The sequence below is a fragment of the Pagrus major genome, chromosome 22 (assembly GCF_040436345.1).
Source record: "Pagrus major chromosome 22, Pma_NU_1.0".
In the NCBI taxonomy this organism is placed as follows: Eukaryota; Metazoa; Chordata; class Actinopteri; order Spariformes; family Sparidae; genus Pagrus; species Pagrus major.
This window is the reverse complement of record NC_133236.1, coordinates 2,777,273-2,801,075: the sequence shown is the minus strand read 5'-3', so window position 1 is coordinate 2,801,075 and position 23,803 is coordinate 2,777,273. Positions and strand designations below refer to the sequence as shown.

At 41.2% G+C, this 23,803-nt stretch overlaps 1 protein-coding gene across 3 annotated transcripts; it reads right to left on the bottom strand.

Annotated features, from left to right (window-relative positions):
• Positions 1-806: 806 nt before the first annotated feature.
• Positions 807-23,065, bottom strand: traf3ip2a (TRAF3 interacting protein 2a). Of its 3 annotated transcripts, none has more exons than XM_073492647.1 (10): positions 23,005-23,065; positions 22,457-22,502; positions 21,841-22,344; positions 9,167-9,314; positions 8,895-9,079; positions 8,697-8,785; positions 8,546-8,614; positions 8,350-8,454; positions 7,246-7,320; positions 807-1,807 (listed from the first exon to the last, which is right to left on the bottom strand). In XM_073492647.1, exons 2-10 carry the CDS (start codon positions 22,470-22,472, stop codon positions 1,661-1,663), a joined length of 1,338 nt encoding a protein of 445 aa, XP_073348748.1. In that variant the 5' UTR covers positions 22,473-22,502; positions 23,005-23,065; the 3' UTR covers positions 807-1,660. The 3 variants fall into 3 exon arrangements, with proteins under 3 accessions (XP_073348748.1, XP_073348749.1, XP_073348751.1); XM_073492648.1 differs by lacking the exon at positions 23,005-23,065 and adding an exon at positions 22,925-22,984; XM_073492650.1 differs by lacking the exon at positions 23,005-23,065 and adding an exon at positions 22,734-22,809.
• Between the last annotated feature and the right edge of the window lie 738 nt (positions 23,066-23,803).

The window sequence follows — 23,803 nt, the reverse complement described above, 5'->3', positions numbered from 1 at the left end:
TCAAGGAGCTGGTGTTCAACATATGGACAGACTTCCTGTGCCCCATCTACAGATTCTTTATCAAAATGTTGCTCTCATGAAACCTGAACCACAGTCATAATGAAAATCATATAACCTCACCAGTTAGTCAAAACAATGGCATTTATTCCCAAGTAATGTCAAAACATAATATTAATAATATGAAACTGGTGCTGAATGAAAATTAAAGCCGCTTCCAAGAAGTAACCATGGCCGACGGTGTTATCATTATCTCAACATCTCCTTCTATTATTATTTATTATTAAGCGATCAAGGTCACTTTAGCAGGACTAATGCTGGTTGTCTTGGATATACTGTAGATGTAGGAACAGAGTCATAAAATGAGCCAATGTGGGAGTGCATTTTATAGGTGGTCAATGGATAAGGGATCTAGGTCCTGTAGGGGAATTATCTTGTGTGTTGTTGCTTTGGACTCGCCATTAAAAGCAGTCACACGTCCTGAACAATAGCACACACTGGATTTATTGCTTCTGGCAGCACTCATGTTTACAGACAGCAGCATTATTCATAACCAGAGCTCCTCTCACACACACTGATGTGAGCAAATCATTTTTTGTCAGGTTTGTTTAAAAGGCTTACAGAGTTGACCTCGTCTGTGCACACTGATAGGGCACAAATGATGATGTTCAGTTCCACACAGCACAGGCTTATCAAGTAGCTGGTGTTCAACATATGGACAGACTTCCTGTGCCCCATCTACAGATTCTTTATCAAAATGTTACTCTCATGAAACCACAGTCATAATGGAAATCAGATAACCTCACCAGTTAGTCAAAACAATGGCATTTATTCCCAAGTAATGTCAAAACATGATATCAATAATATGAAACTTGTGCCGAATGAGAATTAAAGCCATTTCCAAGGAGTAATTAATTGTTATGGACGCTTTTGTGGGCCTTAAATAAGGTATGAATTGAACTGAAATAGCTAGTTAGCAACCGAGACATCAGCACACTATTGTCTTATGCTTGTTATAAAGAAAAGGAACATAATATATTGAGGGCCCATGAGGGTCAATGCGGCTAAAGAAAAAGCATATAATACAGCTTAAATTGTAATAAAGTGTAAGAAATGTACTGCCTCAAATGCCCTAAATGCAGACCAACCTACAGAGCAGCAGCAGAGCCTTTGATTGGCCAGACTCTAAACAACTCCTGCCAATATATAACAGCTATCCCATCAACACTATCAGGGCAAAATAAAACAATCAATGTAAAATAGCTTTTTAAAATGTATCAACATATTAAAGTAGTCTAATTAAACACTGTAAAAGGCTATAAATATTTGAGTTGCAAACTCCAGGCTTTATAGTGTGCATGATGTCTTTTTAATGCCAATGTTCTGTGTTGGTTTTCATTTTAAATGCTATCATCAAGTAAGAGGACTGATCAGTATTTTAGAGTATGTCGTGAGATTAGAAACAGTGTTTACTAAATTAACTATAAATCAACAGAACAAACAGCAAATCTGTATCTGAAAAACAGGCAGCAGAGGAAAACACTTTACAACATTTATGCTGCATCAAGGCATATATGAATAGTGAAAATATGTGAGGTTTTGACAAAACAAAACATTTTCTTTAAACTGATAATTTCCAAGTGTCTGTCCTTTTCAGTTTTCCTCAGAGGGGACGGACAGTAAGGGTGAGGTCAGCCGCTCGCTGTGGGATGATGTAGCGCTCCTCCCTTAACAGACGCAGCAGCAGGTCCTGGGTGTCCTGGGGCCAGCGGTAGATCCTGGTGCTATGGAGCCAGGTTGGGACATGTCTCTATAGTACAGAGGGTCAGAGCAGTGGACAGTTAGACATTATGTAACGATATAGCTCCTCTGGATTGGAATTACTCTGGCCTCCAGCCCCACAGTAAGAAATCTGGGAGTTATCTTTGATCAGGTTTTTTTGCGTTACTCCCACAATTTCAAGGACTGCCTTCTTCCACCTTCAGAATATTAAAAAAATCAGGAATTTCCTGTCTCAAAAAGATGCAGGGAAATTAGTCCATGCTTTTGTTGCCTCAAGGCTGGATTATTGTAATTCCCTTTTATTAGGCCCCAATAAGTCTGTAGAGACTCTCCAGTGGATCCAGAATGCTGCTGCGCGTGTACTGACAAGAACTCGTATTAGAGAACATTTTTCTCCCATATTAGCCTCTCTGCACTGGCTTCCTGTACAGTCCAGATCCTCACATACAGATGTTTCTCCTTTCATATGATCTGTTTGCTGCCGCATTACCGTGGTGACGCTGTGGTGGTAAAAAGGTGAGTTGCACTTGTAGACGCTAGGTGGCAGCAAAGTGCTTGAATCCTGATGATGGCAGTAAAATCCTGATGACAGGATTTTACTTTATACCCCGTTTGACCACAATGTGATCAGAAATGGCAGAGTGGCGCTGTTCGTATTTCGGCTGGTTGACTCCACAGGAAGCAGATGTATCTAATGTTATGTTAATATGACTGCTTCGGCTGATATTTAACTTTAACAGCTCTTCTGTGAACTAAGTTAAATAAACTACCAATGTTTAACTTTAAGTACTGTTTGTTCTTGCATAAACTTATAAATGAAACATATAGTCTGAGGTATATGTTTACGCTTAGATCGAAGGCAGTGTGGATATCCCTGTTAATTAGCTGTGGCAGAGTGTGGTACACCTAGATTAACTTGTGATATAACCTTAACCAGTGGTGCAGCTATATGGCATATAACTACATATTTTTCAGTTGACATTGTGTGTACCCACTTCTAAATCCCCTCTGATGCGCGTCTTCGTTACATTGTTTGAGGGAACTATAGGTAACTGCATACTTGTGGACACAATAGTCACTAATGCTAATGTAGCTCCTCAGGGATTTAAGATGTTATTTTTCTAATTTTGACAATCTAACCCATGACAACACATTAGTTAAGGTTATAAGGATTATGGTTGTTGGTAGCTGTTGTTGATTTTGTTCAAATATGCCAAATTGTAATTTTATGCATTACTGTTCTATAGACGATGGGGCTAAACTAGCTAATATGTACTAACGGCAGTTGCTACTTGTTGCCATAGCAACGGTAAACCTCACGTAATGTGAATACTGTAGGGTGCAGATTCAGGCTACATTGTAAATACAGATAAGAACCCTTGTATTCAGCACAGTATGCAAGGCTCTTGCTCTCAGTGGGACAATGCACCTTGTGGGACCTGGAAAACCTGTTGGACGATGGCCCATTAACTGAACAAAAAGGTCCACTGTAATGCTAATTAGATATGCAGTCACAGTAGCCTTGCTGGCCCGGCCCTGCTGTTGCTGTCTGCTACACACATACAGAATGTGAAGAAATAAAACATGTAATTTTATTTGACCGTGTCCCTGTCCCAGGAAAGGATTGAGGGGAAAACCCAGAATTCACAGACATGCAATATCTATTGCATGTCTGTCCGTCCTGGGAGAGGGATCCCTCCTCCGTGGCTCTTCCCGAGGTTTCTTCTATCGTCTTTTTTTTCCCTGTTAAAAGGGTCTTTTTTTTCTCTATCAACATGGCAAGTTTTTCCTCACTCGAATCGAGGGTCTAAGGACAGAGGATGTCGTTCACTGTACAGACTGTAAAGCCCATTGAGGCAATGTGATTGTGATTTTGGGCTATATAAATAAAATTTGATTTGATTCTATTTTACATGTTGTTGAGCAATAAAGGACATTGAAAACTTGAAAGAGTTTACATTGTAAGAAATGCTCTATTTAACTGGAGCAGGAGGAGTGCTGTGGTGCGTCTCTGAGTGTGTAATGTTGTGCTTGGATCTCAGTCCTCTGATCGGACAGGACAGGTCAGGTCATAAGAACTATCATTCTGATTCTGAGGGTTGTGGGTGGGTGAAATAATTAGTCTTTGATGAGGAACGTATTAATGACACTACCTGCAATGAACTCCAGCAGCAGAAACATTGAGTGCGTGTCCCCCTTAAGAGACGATGTGCGCGTTTACGCATGAGACAGTTTAACTTCGTTGATTACTGAAATCTCCCGACTCTTGAGCTCCATCACTGCTGTTTCCACTGTACTGTTTATGACTACAGATTTGAGTTTTACTGCTTAAAGTGGCAATCTCGAAGATTTCTGGAAGTGGCAATTGCAGGTGTATTTTTGGACCTCAGTGCCTCCCAGAGATCCAGTGTCGCCTGTCAGTCAGTTGGCAGTTGGCAGCTTTGCCACACCTCAATAACAACACCACATAAGAGCGATTTGCACCTTTTTTTAAAAGTTTCATGGTCCGCTGTTATTGGTCTTTTCTTTGTTTGTTCAAATAAAACACTGCGACACTGACTTTAGATCAAGGGCCCACTAACATTTATTACTGCAAACGCTTTCTGCTACTCCTGGATGCGCCAGCAAAGCACCTGATCACACCTCATTTAAAATGAGGTCTTCAAGACCATTGGTCTAAAACTAGCAACTACACTTGCACTGTGCTGTGCGCCACTTCAGCCAGCAAAAAGATGGGCCCTGATGCTGGAGGATGCTGCAGGTTATGCTATTAATATGTTCCTCATGAAAGATGAATTATTTCAGAAACTCAGGGCCCTGATGTGTTCACTATAGTCTGGACTGCTCACATGTGCCACCTTATGATTGTTGGTGCACACTGCAGCTAATGCAAAATCAACTGGATAAAATAAAAGTCCCCCCTCCTTTTCTACTGTATCACGCCACCTTTAACGCAATGGCATCCTCTGAAACGAGAAATATCTGTACAAAGCCCTTAATGGCCAGGCACCGGCATATCTTAAAGGCCAAATAGTATCCTATTACCCCACTCAGAAGCTGCAGTCAAAGGAGGCAGGGTTACATGTGGTTCCTAGAGTCCTAAAAAGTAGAACTGGAGGTAAGAATATTTAGCCATCAAGCTCCTCTCCTGTGGAACCATCTTCCAATGTTGGTTCGGGAGGCAGAAACCCTCTGTATGTTTAAGAGTAGACTTAAAACTTTCCTTTTTGATAAAGCCTATAGTTAGAGCCTGCACAGGCTCTTAGCTATGCTGCCATAAGTTTAGACTGCCGGGGGATTTCCTATGATGCACTGAGCTCCTCTCTCTTTCACTATCTGTACACATTCATGTCTCATTAATACATGTTACTGACTTGGCTTCTTCCCCAGACTCTCTGTGCTCTCTTATCTTGCAGGTTCCCATGGATGCTCTTGTCCCTGCTGCTCTGGTCCTGCTTGATTTTTACTATAATCATTATTATTATTATTATTATTATTATTATTATTATTATTATTATCGTCATCAATATTTATATCTCAATTAGTCAGCCTCCCTCTCCCTCTCCCTACCTCTCCTTCCCTCTCTTCTCTCTCTCCCCCCTCTCTCACTCCCTTTCCTTCTTCATCTCACCCTCTCCCTCTCTCTCCTTCTGTATCTCCCTCTCCCTCTCTCTCTCTCTCAACCCAACCAGTCAAGCAGATGGCCGCCCACCATTGAGTCTGGTTCTGCTCGAGGTTTCTGCCTGTTAAAAGGCGGGGTTTTTTTCACCACTGTCGCCAAGTGCTTGCTCATGGGGAAAATGTTGGGTAAATGCTGGATAAATTAATCAGGGACTATGGTCTAGACCTGCTCAATTTGAAAAGTGTCATGAGATGACTTTTGTTGTGAATTGGCACTATGCAAATAGGACTAATCAACAGTTACTGGAAAAATTCAGTTGCAGTTATTGCTGTACAAGGGGGTCACACCAGATCCTAAAAGCAAAGGTTCACATACTTTTGCCACTCCCAGATATGTCTGGGAGTGGCAAAAGTAAGACTGCCATCAAATGGACCTGTCAGTCACTGTCGAGGACGTCACAGTATTGCCTTCATTGACTGCGAGGAACCTGGGCATAATCCTTGACGACAGACTATCCTGCACCCCCAACATCACTGCTGTGGCCTGATCCTGCAGATTAGCAGGATCCGGTCTTTCCTCACAAAGCAATGCAACTCCTGGTCCAAGCGCTGGTCATCTCCCGCCTGGACTACTGCAACTCACTCTTGGCTGGACTCCCAGCCTCTGTGACCAAACCATTGCAGCATATCCAGAATGCTGCAGCGCGCCTTGTTTTCAATCTACTCAAATTCTCCCATGTGACCCCCCTCCTCCATGACCTCCAATGGCTTCCTGTTGCAGCCCGCATCCAATTCAAGACGATGGAACTGGCCTTCAAGACAAGTCAACGGAACTGCACCCATCTACCTCCAAACACTGGTCAGTCCACACGCCCCAGCGCGAGCACTTCGCTCCACTACATCAGCTGGCCGGCTGGTACCGCCATCGCTGAGAGCAAACAAAGGACACTCTGCGAAGTCACGACTCTTCTCTTTTATGGTGCCTCAGTGGTGGAACGAACTCCTGACCAATGTCAGGATAGCAGAATCACTCACCATCTTCCACAAAAGACTCAAGACTCACTGTTCAGACTTCACCTTGACCCCACATAGCATTGGGTTCTCTTTATCTACTTTTAATATATGTATTTATATATATGTATATATATATATATATATATATATATATTGATATTACTTTTTATGACCCGTCCCGCCTGATCCACAGACTGAGATCCGAGCAGGGACTCACAACAGGGCTCCTCCTCCTCCGTTTAATATCAGTGTACAGTATTTGTTTCATATGTAGTCAAACAGAGTCGTTGATGGGACAGATGATTGACAAATGGCGGGGCAGAGGTTCCAGCAGCCGAGGACCACATACTGTACATGTCCCTCACTGAAGATGAGCGCTACTGTTGATATGTGCTAGGCCGTGGCTCACCTGGCTCTTTAAGGGAATGGGAGACAACACTTGGATTGGTTTAATTGATGTTCTGCCCAAAACAGACCCATGACTAATTCATAGTCTAAATACAACCCCTTTGCGCTGTGCGCCGCACTTTGCACCCAGATAAGCGACTGGTGTTTTCTAAAACAGAAAATTTGTCATACAATCTTGTGTTGTATAATGACAATAATATTAATCTGAATCTTGAATCTGCCTCACAAGGTAATCAGAAACCTCATGTGGTCATCATTCTGAAAAGCGAGCTTAAAGAAGACTATAAGGCGTCGATGAAAGCTTTGAGAGCTGGTAAGTGTACTTTTAAGCTCTGATTTTTGTTTTGTAAAATAGGCTGTTTCCAGAGTCAAAAATGAATTTCCATGAATGGACCCTTTACTGTGTTCATTGATTGTACTTACCTTGGTTGCGTTAGGAAACAGCACAGGTACCAGTCTGAAGTTCAGGCAGCCTTGTTGGATGAACTCATTTTGGATCTAGCAACAGGATAAGAGGTTAATTAAAAAAACATAAGCTTACACAAGTGCTTTACCTAATAATAGAGGCAAAAAAGCAATGTACTGTCTTCTATCTTTGGTCAAAATTATTACATTTGTTATGTGCCATTTTTTCTTTGAGTTCAATTCGAGCTACTGATACACTGAAGCCTATATTGCCCTTTAAAGCATTACAGTTTGAAAAGTCTAATGGATACTAGATAGACACAGGGGTGAAACAGACGTTATTTTCTCTTTGGATGACAACAAAATCACCAAGTAGCTTTTTGAGTTTCCCATTGGATGCCTCCTTTAACACCAAACAACAGCTTTAACAAAGAGAAGTGATTGCACTAAGCATCAGTGAGCTGTGACGGCCTTCAAGGCCGACAACTGAGTTGCTTCAGTACATGTGACACACTACCATTGTGGGACTGAGTGTGGGGATACTGAGTAGAGCTGGCAACCCAGATAGCAAAATTGTTGCTGCCCAGATCTGGCCCACACCAGATCTGCTCACCTGGCCGTGGAAAAATGGCACTTGGGCAGTCAGCTCCTGGCCATGCCATTGTCCGCCACAAGCAGGCCAAAGCATGGCCAGATGTCAGCCAAGAGCAAACCAATTAAACCAGAGCTGGCCCAAGTCTGGACCACAGTTTAGAGGATAGAATATCCTTGTGGGACTAGGATAGAATATCCCAGTGGGCTGGATCTGGTTTATTTGGTTCGCTCTTGGCTGACCTCTGGCCATGCTTTGGCCAGCTTGTGGGGGGCCATAGCATGGCCAGGAATGGACCGCCCAGGTGCCATCATTCCACGTGGTATATGGGCTAGATGAACATTTCTGGTAAATTTTGTTATCTGGGAAATGATTTGCAGTGTTTTCAAGTCCCAGGACCCATTTCGTCATTCTTCTGTTCCTATTGGCACATGGGAGGAGGGAGATTAATGACATAAGCATGCCACAAGAGGGTGGTATTTCACACAGACATACCTGCCTCAATTGCTGACAGTAATGTAAGTTCCCACCTGATTGTGAATGTACTTGGTGTGCAGGCCATGTTCATCATCTCCATCTCCCTCCACATCCTCCTTGTACTTTGGGCTGATGACCACGATGATGAGCACTGATTTCTGTAGAATGACATATCATTGTCAGCTGCTCCAGAAGACCAAAGATTGCAATTTAAATCAAATTCTGCTCGGATTCAATAGTCAGACTTACATCATTAAGATATCTGTCCATCCATTTGGTGATGTCCATTCTTCGGAGTGGGTTATCAAATATGTCAATCTGTAAGGAGAAAGACAGACCATGAGTGGTTGTCTGGAGAGTCACTGAGAATCAAAGGTGATGGAGACATGAAGGAACTCACTGCTGGTTCAAATCCCTGATCAGTCAGAAATTTGGCAAAAGGAAGCATTTCTTTGGCTATGTCCACAGAATATGTGATGAAAACATTTCCTGTCAAAAAAAAGTCAGTATAACATCTTTAACCAAATCTATTACATTCTATAAGAGTATGAAAAGATCATTACATACACATTTTCATGAGGGACACTATGAGACTTACGACACTCCTCAGGTAGACTGATAGTCTTCCTGATCTCCCTTGTTGCTGGTCCTGGATCAGCCTGGAAGGAGCAATCCACGCTGACCTCGTGTATCACATCACTAAGAGGGGCCACACACTGAGGGACAGATCCATGGGGGGCATTTTGACCATCCTTAATTTGCGACCTATTACGGGGAGGATTCCTGTGAAGGGAAATAATCAGTAACAATCTGAGGTTTACATATCATATGAATCACTGTCAATCAACAGGACAGGAATCGTTCTCATACCTTGACTGCTGATAGTGTCGAGGCTCCTGGTGTGGATCCATGGGGTTATCATTTCTATAATGACGATAATTATTATTGAGAAGGGGCAGATTTGCTGGAGGGCAGCATGCACACCGTCCAGGAAAACTCCCCTGCATGGGACTGGGGCCTGCAGAGAGATGTGTAGGAACAACATTAAAATTCCTAGTTTGGACAGTGTCCAATTAAGCAGTAATGACCTCATTCAGATTCATCAACACAATGAACAGCAGCCAAATGATACCTAACAGATTTGGAGAGGCATCTTTTAAAACTAAATTAATCACATTTGTTGCAATTACTGGTCTGTGAAAAATCAAATAACATGTTTCAATTATGGAGATTTAGGTTTCTGAAGGGCAGTACTAATGTTTATAGAGTGATGTTGCCTGCAGCCAACTATTATAAATATTGTTCATTATCTGTAAAATACATCAAAGCAATATCCCAAAACAATTAATTATAACCTACTACAAATGACACTATCTATTAGGCTACATAAGTGCCATGGGACACTAAAAGTCTCTATTGAGACCCACACAAATGAAATAATTTTACGGTGAACAGCTCATTAGATGTAACAAATGAAGACCCACCTATTCAACAGCAAGGAAAATTAGGGGCAGATTAGAATATAATTTATAAAACTAAAAGAGTCTTGCTAGAACAATCTTAGTTTAGTGAACATGTTAAGATTTACTAATTACCACTAAAGTCCAAGCAAGTTCTTACAGTTTCTTTTGTGTGGACAATGAATGAAAATGTCATGGCAGTCCATCCAAATTTAGTCTAATTATTTCATAATTAATAAAAGGCTCACTAAAGCAATTTGTAACTGTAATTTAACGGTGTTATTTGTAAGAATTGTCCAGAATTCAAAGGTATCTCCAAAACTATATCCAAACCTGCTGCTCATTATACTCTATGCTGTACTTATCTTTGGCCGTAGCAACTATAGATAACATGGGGAGTAACACGGGTCAACGGGGCTCAGTTCATCCTGCTTAGCCGCCTTTCATTGAACATGACTGGAAACCAGACTGGGACTGAACACAGACTACGAGACCAACAGAGGCCAGTTTGAAGCCAGGGGATGTAGTCCGGAGATGATTTACAGCGGCTCTGACTACGAAAAAGATGCCGGGGACAAGAAGACGGAGCAGGTAGGAACAAGAGAGGCATGAAGCAGTGGGAGCAAGAGAGGGTCAGGCATCAACAGTAGTGCAAGTGCAGACTAATGAAGTAATGAACGTAATGAAGTCAACTAAGTGACTCAGTAATACATCAATATCCTTGTTAGTATCTTAGTCTGACAACATTAGCTAACATTAGCCACCACAGGCTGGTCAGACCAGTCCAACCTAGGCTGTAGTAGATGTGTGCTGCATTGAGCGAGGGTGAGTTTATTGCTCATGAATTCACTCTTTAATTTTTTAAGAGGGAGAGTATTTTTCTTCTTTCAAAAGTTATATAGCAGACCAAACACAAGAATATATGATGAAATGTAATTCTGGCATTAATATTTTTGATGGTTAGACCCACTGACCTCTGACCTCAATTGGAAGGATGTCAAGAAAGACAAGGAACTGAACTAGGAAATCATGCCTTGTTCCACCTATCAAGCAACCTATCAAGAGTGTTAAATATACTGCATTCCTCACTAAGTTGGTTCCTCTCTATTTCGTCTCCTTCACCCTAAGTGTCTGAAATGGTCACAACTATCTACTTGAATGTGTAAATATATATATCTTGTGTTTCAGAACATGTAATCATTTTTATATTGTGAAACTCTAACTGCTTAAAATCTGCTAATTTACAGAATACCACTGTGCTAGCTGATGAGATTTAGTAATAACTTTTAACACAAATAATATAAGGAAATGCCAGTACCACATGAGTGTATTTGATGTTAACCAGTATGATTTACTTATGATTTAACTTCTATTGTAATTAAGTTTTTTAGATGTGCTTTACTTTTATACAATCCTAAACTACAGATGGGAACATGTTTATTGGTTGGTGGCTCCATTATGATATGTTGCATATATTGACGACAGAACGAGTAGGTTTCCAATTTGCCAGCACATATAATTCAAATATTATTTAGTCAAATTAAATTAGAGTCCAGTTCTCTTTTCACACAAAGAAATTGATTAGTAATCAGTAAAAGCGTGCCAAGGACCCGCTTTCTTCCAAAACATGCCCTTAGACTACAAAACTTTACAACACATGCTGGCTGTCTCTCTTACTGCCTCTTGTCCTGACTCTTTGCTTTTGCTCATCACTCTTAATCAATTGATTAACTAATCAATGGAGGCAGTGTTTCCCCTTCTAACAAGTGCTCAATAACATCACATATATGTCGGGAGAACACTACAGTTACATAATTTGGTTTTAAAGGCCAGTCGTCAAAAAAGACACATTTTCACACTTCCTCCCCTGATTTCTCACCATGTAGATACTTTTTTAAATACATTTCTCAGGTTTTGAGATATGTCTCTGATTTCTGACTCCATAGCAACACAATGGAAATGAATAAAATTAAATATGGCAGTGGCAGTGGCTCAGGGGTAGAGCCAGTGTCTTGCTATCGGAATGTCGCTGGTTCGATTCCCCTGTCGAAGCATCCTTGGGCAAGATACTGAACCCCAAAACTGCTCCTGATGTGCTGGTCGGCACCTTGCATGGCATCAGTGTATGAATGTATGTATGAATTACTGTAAGTCGCTTTGGACAAAATCATCTGCTAAATGCCGTAAATGCAAATATGTGGTCAATACAGCATTGAAAGATTAAGCAGTAGTGTCTGTCCAAAAAATGTGTCTGATTTATATACTATTTCTGTTGGAATTTGAACAGTGTTCACCAGAGCTACATCTAGAAAAATGGCAACAGACACTGCTGTTGAATTTTTAAATATTACAGTGCAAAGATGTAAACACCTCCAACAAAATTCCTATCACCTGTATTGCAGTGGAGCATAGATGGATACTACTAGAGTTGAGAGAGAAAATGTGTCTTAATGTTATTAGGAAGTACATCTTTGGATTACATATGAATTATTTGCACACGTAATCTATTTTTTGTACATTGATTATATTTGTAAATTAATTCCTGTATGCCTGAGTAATTTGTGTGGGTCTTAAGGGAGGGTGTTTTTGTCAATTGTGTAATAATTAGTATCATTATATATTATATTATGTATATGTCAAACATACAGTATATTTTTCTAATTTGGGGGAAGGGTTAGGGTTATTGTTTAAACATTATTATCATCTACAGATAAATAAACAAGTCTTATGGTCCAACAATTCATTTATCTGCTAATGTATCTCAGAATGACAATAAAAATCTATAAAAAATATGTAGTCTTCCAGTAACTGAAATGTAAGAACATATACTGTATATAGTACTCTAACAGCACCAGACACACACTCCGATATTGCTGTGCTGGTGTTGTTCTGGGAATATCATAATTAGGGCCCGAGCAGGAAACCTGCGAAGGCCCTATTGTATCTGTAAGGATTCTTTTGAGGGCCCGAGCACGGACCAGTGTGAGGCCCTATTGTATCTGTAAGGATTATTTTTTATTCTTCTTTTTCCTTCCATTTGACTGCATATTTGGAGGCTTTAACATATCCCAAAACTCACCAAAGTTGGAACATATGTCACATTGGTGTGCCGCCATCTGAATTCAAAATGATTGGGGGTGGGTGTGGGCAGGGGACTCCATAACTCCACCTAACGTTGTTTTTCCCCGCGACAATTTTCTCAGAATGTCATGAAATTCACAGGACTCGTGGGTCTCAAGGATTTAGCCAGGAATTTTTGTCGGAATTTTTTTCCGACGCTGTTTTCAGGACTTTAAGATGGTCGCAAACTCACCAAATTTGGCCCATAGCGTCTTACCCATGAGTATGTTATACCATACCACAACTGCCCTCATGCGTAGCACGACAGCTCAGTAGTGCCCCCTAAGGCCCCCCTTATGGCTTTTCCCATTAAATTTTTTTCATTTTTATGCCTTGTACTTTATCTAACTTGTCCTACAGATTTAACACCACAGACTTCACACTCACTAAATATCATCTTCAGACCTTGATGATGACACCTTGTTAAAAGGTTTTGCCCACGATATATCTGGTGGGTGTGGTGGTGCGGTCAATTTCGAGACCCCCTTATGGCTTTTCCCATTTTGTTGTTTTCATTTCTATGCCTCGTACATTATTTAATTCGGCCTACAGATTTAACGCCACAGACTTCCCAGTCACTTAGCCTCATCCTCATGCCTTGATGATGATATGTTGTGAAAAGCTTTCGCCTACGTTGTACCTGGTGGGCGTAGCAGTGCGGTCAATTTCGATCCTTTCGCCATAAGCAGGAAGTCCTTATAACTTCAACATACCATTTCCCATCTTCACCAAATTGGTCACACATGTAGAGGGGATGGCACGGAATACGTCTATGCATCAATACTGTGTTAAGTGAAAAGATGGCTCCATAGCGCCCCCTGGAATATTTCAAACTTGAAGCCCTGCCTCCTACATGCACATACATGAACGAAAATCTGTAAGCTTATGTATCATGACCAGCCGCACAAAAAACCCTCTTGGACCCATACCCTCAGTCCTACAGGAATTCGGTGATTTTAGTTCAAAGTACAAATTTCGCTCAAATTTTCACCCATTTCTATACCTCATACATTATTTAACTTGGCCTACAGATTTCACACCACAGACTTCCCAGTCACTAAGTACCATCCTCATGCCTTGATGATGAAAAGTTGTAAAAAGCTTTCGCCTACATGATTCCTGGTGGAATCAAAACCCTCAGTCCAACAGGAAGATGGCCATTTTGGTTCACAGCGGCCATTTTGTTAAACTTGAAGCCCCGCCTCCTACATGCACATACACTAACGAAATTCGGTATGCATAAGTATCATGACCAGCCGCACACTGGACCCATACACTCAGTCCAACGGGAAGTCTGCCATTTTGGGTCAAAGTTGAGATTTCACCGCCATTTTTACCCATTTAGACCACAGCGCTAGCACCGCAGCCGACTTCAAAGCAACATTTGCTGCTTTGGAATTGAGACTCGACAAAATGCAGACAACGATAACAGAACATGGTCAGCAAATGGACTCATTGGAATCCCACGCTGAGCTGCAAGCCCAACGAATTCAAGCACTGGAGGAGAGGTGTGTGGCATTAGCAGATAGCAACACTAAGCTAACAACGAAGACTATCAATCTTGAGAGCCGCAGCCGTAGAAACAATATCAGGATAATCGGCCTCCCAGAATCAATCGAAGAACCCAGGCCCACAAGCTTTTTCGCCGAACTCCTGGCTGACGTACTCGGCGACCAGATTCTTCAGTCTCCTCCTGAATTTGACCGAGCGCATAGAGCGCTCACCGCTAAACCACAACCCCGCTCACGGCCCAGACCGGTAATACTTCGCCTTCATTGCTATCATACCAAGGAGCTGATCATTCGGGAGGCTCGTAAGAGACATGGGAAACTTCAGTACCAAGGGTCACCAATCCAGATCTTTGAGGACTACACACCAGAAGTCGCCGGGGAATGAGCTAAATATCAGACAGTGATGGCCAATCTCTACAACCTCGCTCTTCGGCCAGCGCTTCTCTTCCCGGCCCGCTTGCAGGTTACTCTGGAGAGCAGAGCAAAGAGGAGATTTTCATCTCCCGAGGAAGCCACCACCTTCGCGGCCAAGTATCAACAGGCCCCGAAGCCCCATTAGCTTGGCGGCTATCTTACCCACGGCTAATGTGGACAATGCTAACCTAGCTTCCTTACAGGAGGAGCTGTTTTCGTATTGGTAAGTCTTAAGATTAAGACGGGAACCTGCTGAGCCTTAGCACTCATCATTTTTACGAGGACGATATGCTAAGTGAGTTATTGTGTTTATTTTAAAGGGACTTAAGGACTGGTTGGACGCTGTAGGGCCCCGGCTTGATGTTTACCATTTAACTGCTGTGCTGTGCTAGCCTTGGGGCTGGCTCAGCTGGTTCAGGAGCTGGGGTTGTGTGTTACACTCCACTCAATTCTAATTTGAAGTTAACGTTAATTAAAGAAAATAATAGCTTGTATTATTTTATTTTATTTTATTTCATATTATTTAAGTTAAAAGGTTGTCAAGCTAATACACGGTTGAAACTATTATTATGAGGAAAGGGGGACTAACTCTGCAGTTCACTCAATGTTTAATTCTAAGTGATTAATACCCTGTATTTTATTTTTACTCTGCATTTACTTTTTCTTATTTTTTCAACTTTTTATTTAATCACTTTGTTACTTCTGAATCACTTTTAGAATTCAAACTATCTTGATATCTACTCATACTACACAAGCGTTATGAAAAATATGTTCAAGGTTCATGTTCATTACTATAGGGGTCCCAACTGGCTTTTTAAAAGCTGCAGGAGCTGGGACAAGTAAAGGAAAAGAGAAAAGACAACGCAGAAAGGGAAGTATGACCACTTGGGTTTAGTTTTGATGAATGGGACTGGGGAGAGGGGACGGGGAAGGCTGTATTCACCTGATTTTGTTTATTTTGAGTTCTGTGCTATGTGTGTATTCATTTTGCATTGTGCTGTTTCTGTACAGAGGATTCCATTGCTTTTCGCTGCTTACTCCTTGAGACTGACCTGACAATCTTACTGTTTGACGCTGAACCATGGCTAGTGTAACCAAGGGGGGTGCCACGGGCAGACGGGCTGTGAGGATTGTTTCACTAAACACTGGTTGGCTAAACGCTGCAATCAAACGTACAAAAGTTATGAAACACATCAAAAATCTAAATGCGGACATAATGTTTCTTCAGGAGACGCATTTATGCAACTCTGACCATAGAAAATTAAATAGACCTTGGATTGACCAAACTTTCCACTCTCAATGCAATGTAAAAACAAGGGGCACGGCCATACTAATTCGGAAAAATGTTCATTTCACCTTAGATAAAGTAATGACAGACTCAAACGGTCGCTATGTTATTGTTACCGGTACGTTGTACGAAAAGCAGGTAATCCTGGTATCTGTCTATGCTCCCAATTGGGACGACCATAACTTTGTGAGCTCACTATTTACTACGATTCCAGATTTAGATTCTCATCTTATCTCATCTCATTTTCTTGACCGCTTTATCCGTGAGGGTCGCGGGGATGTTACCGCTTTATCCCCCCCTTTCAGGGGATTGCGGGGGTTACTGGTGCCAATCCCAGTTTTCATATGGGCGGAGGCCAGGGTATATCCCTGGACAAGTCGCCAGCTCATTGCAGGGCCGTTTCTGATTTAGATTCTCACCTTCTGATAATGGGAGGAGACATGAACTGTGTGATCGACTCAGCACTGGACAGGTCTAGCCTACGGTCAACTACGTCCATGAAAATGTCCCAGGCTCTTTCCACGTTTATGAGTCAATATGGATTGGTGGACCCATGGCGATTTTCACACCCTTCTGTAAGACAATACTCTTTTTTCTCCCATGCACATCGTTCATTCTCACGCATAGACTACTTCTTGATAGATAAAACAAGGTACCCTGCCACCCACTCTTATGCAAGCTTCCATCTCCCTAATTTATAAGAAGGGTAAAGACTTATAGGGGGAAGACACTCATACTCCAACATAAGAAGGCTTCTCGACGTCATCCTCTCTCCATCTTCCTCTAACGTCCCAGAGGTAATAATATCTCTTGACGCCGAGAAGGCCTTCGATAGGGTGGAATGGGCCTATCTCCTCTTCTCCCTGAGACAGTTTGGTTTTAATTCTAACTTAATATCATGGGTCAGATTACTCTACTCCTCTCCCTGTGCCTCAGTGTGCACAAACAACCAACGCTCTACTCCGTTCCCACTTTTTCTGAGAACACGACAGGGGTGTCCACTATCCCCATTATTATTTGCACTAGCGATTGAACCACTATCAGCTGCTCTAAAAATGGGGGAGGGATTTGGGGGCATTGAAAGATGGGGCATAAAACACCAGGTTTCGTTATATGCAGATGATCTGCTTCTCTATGTAAGTGATCCTGTGTCAAGCATCCCATGTATTCTGACATTATTAAACTCTTTCGGTGGTCTATCTGGATATAAGCTAAACATCTCTAAAAGCGAATACTTCCCAATCAACCAATTGGCTGTAGACATATCGCCATCAATTATACCCTTTAAAATAGCCAACACAGGATTTAAATACCTTGGCATTACAATTACACGATCCTTGCGAACAATGCGAGAGCGAAATCTTACTTCATTAACAACAATGGTCAAGACCGATTTACAAAGATGGAATTACCTGCCATTGTCCCTAGCCGGTAGGATACAAATTATAAAATGAATGTGCTACCAAGATACTTGTATGTTTGTCAATGTCTGCCTATCTTCCTTCCCAAATCCTTTTTCACAGCTATAAATGACATTATTTTATCATTCATCTGGGCTGGTAAACCAAGGGCAAGTCGTACACTGCTTTGTAGGGATAGATCGGCTGGGGGACTGGGTCTACCCAATCTAATCGGCTACTATTGGGCAGCCAACGTGCATAAGATAATATCTTGGTTTACTTCCCCTCAATCTAGTTGGTGCCAGAGTCAGTCAGCCTCCTGATCCTCGTCGCTGCTAGCTTTAACATGTAGTACCTTGCCCCTCTCCCCGTCAAGTTTTACCTCTAATCCGGTTGTTGTTGGAACACTAAAAATTTGGACACAAATAAGACGCCACTTCAGATGGCTCACCCTTCCCCTAGCAACTCCTATTTGCAATAATCACCTGTTCATTCCAGCAAAGATTGACCCACGATTCTCCGTCTTAGAAAACAAAGGGCTACGTAGTTTGGGAGACATTAATGGTATATTTGTGAGCTTCAACCAATTACTCTCTACCTTTAATCTACATAAATCAGACTTTTTCCAGTACTTCCAGCTGCGGGGCTTTGCAAAAACACACGCTACGTCATTCCCACAGACACCAACACCCAGTGGGATGGACCTGGCTCTCAAGGCTAAAACCCTGTCAAAGGGCCATATCTCCTATTTTTATAATTTACTGTCCTCAGCCAGTGAATCTATTTTACATAAGATCAAGATGAACTGGGAGTCAGAACTCCAATTGAATTTCTCTGAGATCTTCTGGGAGAGGGCTATGGGGGCTGTTAACTCATCATCCAGCTGTGCTAGACTGTCATTAATACAATTTAAAGTCTTCCACAGGTTACACTATAGTAAGGAAAAACTATCAAAGCTCTATCCAGACAAATTTGATGAGAAATGTAATAGATGCTCGCAGACTCCATGTAATCTTACCCACATGTTTTGGGCATGCCCCAAGCCGTCTGAATTCTGGCATTTATTCTTTAAAACAATTTCAGATATATTAAACATAACTCTAATTCCAACCCCACATATCGTTATTTTCAGCAAGCCCCCATACGGCTCCCGTACTACAGCCATTCAAAATAACGTTATTGCCTTCGCCTCTCTTATATATCAATCAAAGTCTGGCTACATGACATTTTAAGTCTTCTGAAACTGGAGAAGATCAAATTCTCACTTCTCTAACAGGTTCTATACTCATTGGAGACCACTACTTAACTATCTAGATGGGCTGCCAGCTCGGGAAGTCTCTTTGTTAAGTTCCACTGTGTGGGTATACATGTACTCTCCCCTCTGTTCCGGTCTGCCAGCAGCAGATAGCCGTCCCCCCATGATCTGTTCACCCTAAGACACTCTAACATAGCAAACTTGCTTTGATGACTGAGGAGTAAGCAGCCGTTGATACTTTCTTTGTACATTTAATGATCAGCACTAGCACCTTACATTTGTATTTTATTTTTTTTTGTATGTTGTTCATTCAAAAAAAAGAAAAGACATTGTATTCCTGTATGCACTTTATGTCCGTGTCTTGCACTTGATAAATAAAAGTTATAAAAAAAAAAAGAAAAAAAAAAAAGCTTTTGCCTACGTTGTTCCGATGACCCCCTTATGGCTTTTTCCATTCTGTTCAAACCCAATTTCTAAGCCTTGTACTTTTCTAACTTGTCCTACAGATTTAACGCCACAGACTTCACATTCACTCAGTAGCATTCTCATACCTTCAACAGCCTGTGTTGTGCCTGGTGGGCATGGTGGTGCGGTCAATTTCGATCCTTCGCCATCACGCAGGAAGTCCTGATAACTTCAACATACAACTTCCCATCTACACCAAAGTGGTCACACATGAGGAGGGTTTAACCCTCAATCCTTCTATGCATCAATACTGCGTCATATCCATAGCGCCACCCACTGGACACAGGAAGTCACTGAAGATGTCACTGTTGTGTTTTCAGTGACACGGATCCCATTTAGGTAGGAACCTTTCCACAGACAACGGGCGAGCACACATTTGGGCGCACAGCCTCCGACGGCCAGAGGTGCGGAGCAGTCTGACAGCTAAACAGATCCTTCACTAATCAAATCAGAGAGAAATGACCCGCAAAGCAACATTACAGGACCAAACAACATTAATGTGGTAACTGGTGTCTTTGGCAACTTAGGAAGGAAAAAAATACCGGAAAAGCCTCTGTCAACCTGTCTGTCCTACCGACTCTTTGTCACATTTCTGCACATCTGTCCCCAGCAAATTAACTCACCATGTGTTTGTCTCCTTCCACTATTGTCTTGTTGTAGTTACTGTCTTGAAAAAAATCACTGCGACGGTCAGCCCTCTCGACCAAGACTTCAGTGAACTTTCCCCCAGAAAACAGCATCCCTCCCCACGAGTGAGAGAGTCAGACAGCATCCTGTTTACTGATGGCAATCATGTAATAATGTAATTTAGAGCAAGAAACGTAACTTTGACACTTTCCAGGATGCATGGTGGGTCAGGATCTCAATCACAACACATTATAACTACATCCATATGATTATAAACAGTCAGCGGGTACATGTTTAGATTAACAGGTGGTCTATGTGAAAAGGGCTATTGACTCGCTGGATCATACCTCGACATCGCTGCCATATTGGATGTGGCAGGCTGTTGTGTTTAGTAATAATTACAAGGAAATCCCTTCACCTGTTTAACTGGTCAACATTTCTCAAGCACTTAGTCCTGATATGAAATTGATCAAACGAAATATGGACATTTGACTTGCATAATATATTGTACATATATATAATAGAAGCCTACTGCAAGTTATTTTATTTTAATTTTTTTTTACAACGAAATGTTATTGTATACTACAGAAGTAGTAGATGTAGTTAACAACGACATCAGGCTTGCTTAGATTGCGCCGCTGATATAGCTGAAGCCTTGCTAACCGTCTTTTTAGATTACGCACACTAATGTGTATATTATCTGTAATAGCAAGGCATAATGCTATTTCAGCCTGTGTCAGGCCTTGATTGAGAAGATATGTGACGCGGTGATCGATATGCTCCTGCTCCTCTGACATTGCTACACTGAATGATGTTTCTTGCAATGATGTAATATACTACACTATCGTTTTGTTTTCTCAATATCTCGAATTAATTATATCGTTATCTCGGGAAAACAAAGTTTCGTTATCTCGAGATAATAACTCGATATCTCGAGAAAACAAATGAAATTAACTCGTTATCACGGGAAAATGGAGGAAATAAAATGTATGAATGCATGGCCCTTTAGGGCTTCCACAGTATACAACAAAATAAGTGTATCATTTTCTGCCATGGACTATATCACTTCACTGCTAAAAGAAAAGAAAGCGGACTGTCTTATTTTAATTTATAGACTTTGTTCATTTTTTGTCTCAATGATTGTCCTTATTAGCACTTAAATGAATATAAATCATTGAATATAAAAATGATTAATCAAAACCAATTAAATGTAAACATTAGTGCTTTTTATTCAGAAAAAACACAGTTTTCGTGTCTATTTGTATTTGTTTACAGGGCAGACCTGCCACATCCAATAGGACGCGCTGATGATCGCGGCAACAGGCCAACAAAGTCAATGTGGCGTCTACGTATATAATTATGTCAATGTCCCCACCCATCACACACAGATCACTCCTTGGCCCTTGATCCTCGCTCCTCAGATCACAAATAAGAGCTTTGGGACAGCCTGCAAGAGCATGGACAGGACAAACTTCTGGTTAAAGCAAGGATCGAGAGGATCAATGAAAAGGATTTACAAGTCGGAATTCCAAGTCGGAAACTTGGCACAATCCGCTTAGCCTGAATTCGCCAACATATACACAGATGACATCACAGCAGTATGGCAGCGAGTGAACAATTACTATTTATCTCACTTTTAGATTGGAAGTTGTAAATACTGACTCGGAAATTCCGACTTCTGACTTGCAATGGAACACACCATATCTCTCAGACTTTGTGAAACCTCACTGTTGCAAATATTTCTGCACAAGTTTTAATTAAACTAACACAAAGTATTTCTTCAGCTACAAGATCTTTTTACATATGTGTAAATTATGTGCTCACAAAAAATGTTCACAGATGCACAAATTCAGATACATGCATGTACATTTTCTTTACATGCACAAAAAAGGTGATATATAACTGTAGGCTGCGTAATTATTATTCTTTTTTTTAAATCATTTTACATACAACACTGCCTCTAATGTTTTTTGTTTTGAATGCTAATGCAATACCAACACTGACCTGTCATACGTCCTGCAGGATATCTTGATGGGACATAGTGGGTGTAGTTACTGTCAGACACAAGTGGAAGAGGAGGTTCCAAGCTTTCTGCCTCCTCCAGAGAATGATGTTTGGGATACTTTGAAGGACTTGCAAAGTCTTTACCGTGGTTGGCCTTGAAGTCCCGTTCATATAGCAGCACCTGCTCACTTAGACCATTAGGACAAAAGCCTGCAGGGTGGGGGTGTCTCATCTGTCCTGAGTGTGTAGGGGGGATCAAGAAAGGTTGGGGAGCAGCATTAAAGGCTTCTTTGGGTTCATGGTGGTACTGGCTCTCTGGGATTCTCCACCGGCCAACATTGTGTGCTTCGCCCCTATCTTGCTCATCGCCATGTTCTTGCAGCCTTTTGCTGGTCTCTGTATGTCCACAACACTGTAGGCAAGGGGGAGGCCAGGCCAAGTCCAGGCTGGAGGATGTCATGCTCTCATCCATCTCAACAGGAACACTCTGATGACGGCAAGGTCCTGAGAACAGAAGTCAACATATGAACCAGTTTGCACAATACTTTGAAAGACATTTAGATATTAGAGGCTGGAAATTAATATCTGCAGCAAGTCTGACTAAGTTGTTTCATACCTTTAAAAGAATCCATTTTGTCATTGAGGTTAAGTGTCTGTCACCTCTGTTGAAGTGAGAATGAAAATAATGTGAAAGGAATTTAATGGAGTATGACAACTTGAAGAGGCACACAGTGTACTACATTACATAAGCACAACTGGCAAGAAAACTGGTTTCAACTAAGAGAGTCAAAGTTCACTTTTGACAACAAAGCCACTACCAACAAGTAAAAGCTACTCAAGAAAATGCTAATTTTACAACAAAAAAGCAGATATCAGTATGAGAATGAACTTACGTATACACTGTCATCAAGAGTAGAATTTACTCAACTCTTATTTCTCCTTCACTGGGTAGGTAGCAAACTGCATGTATCTTTAGAAGTGAGTTGACCGTAACATATCAACACGAATGCCTCAAACTAGTACAAAGGTCAAAATCACTGAAGGTATGTCAGGTATGCCCTCTAAAACAACAATTAAAACTTACTCTCAAAAGTTTTCAGTATGTTTTTTCCTCTAAATCCACATGGAGAATAAAGCAGAACTTCAGTGTAATCCCACACCTACCTTTTCTTAGGTGTGTTTATCCGTCACCCACAGCACAAACCTGTTCTGAGGCAAACAGGAAATATTCCCACTATGCAAAGCAGGGAAGACTCGTGACCCATTTATGCAAATAATGCGGGGCTTAAGACTGCAGCTGCCAGGTTATAGGTAGACACTCTGTGGCCAGTTGGGTTTAACTGTTTCTTTGATTTGAAAGTTGGCAGCTCTTATTTTCATCCAAAGAAGAAAAAAAGACATGTACATCCTCAAGCAGTACAGTAATATCAGTCACCAAGTAGACAATTGTCTTACATGAATATCATCCAAAGCACTGGTTATTCAAATTTTATTTTTTAGGGCGGATCCACTTTAGTATTGAATGCCATGTAGAGAATAACTTCTAATGGCATTTTAAGCATTTTCTTGATAACATCTATTGTAACAATAGTCCATATACAGGCTTGGGGAGTAACAGAAAACATGAAATTGGATTACATAATTGTGATACAAGAAAACGTAACTGTATTCTGTTAAAGTTATGAAAAAAAAATATATAATTAGATTACGCATACATTTAACATTTAAGAAGAAAGGGGATCACTAACAGGATTACATTGGTAAAATAAAGAGTGATGTACTAGTCTGTAACCATACACATGAACACATGACAACACTAAGATATGATATGAGATATACCAAAAAGTCCCGGAAAGTAATCAAGTTACAATTCTTTAATATTGTGATACTAAGTTACATTTTTTAACAGGTAATTAGTAACTGTATCAGAATACACTTTTAAAGTAACCTTCCCAACTTGGTC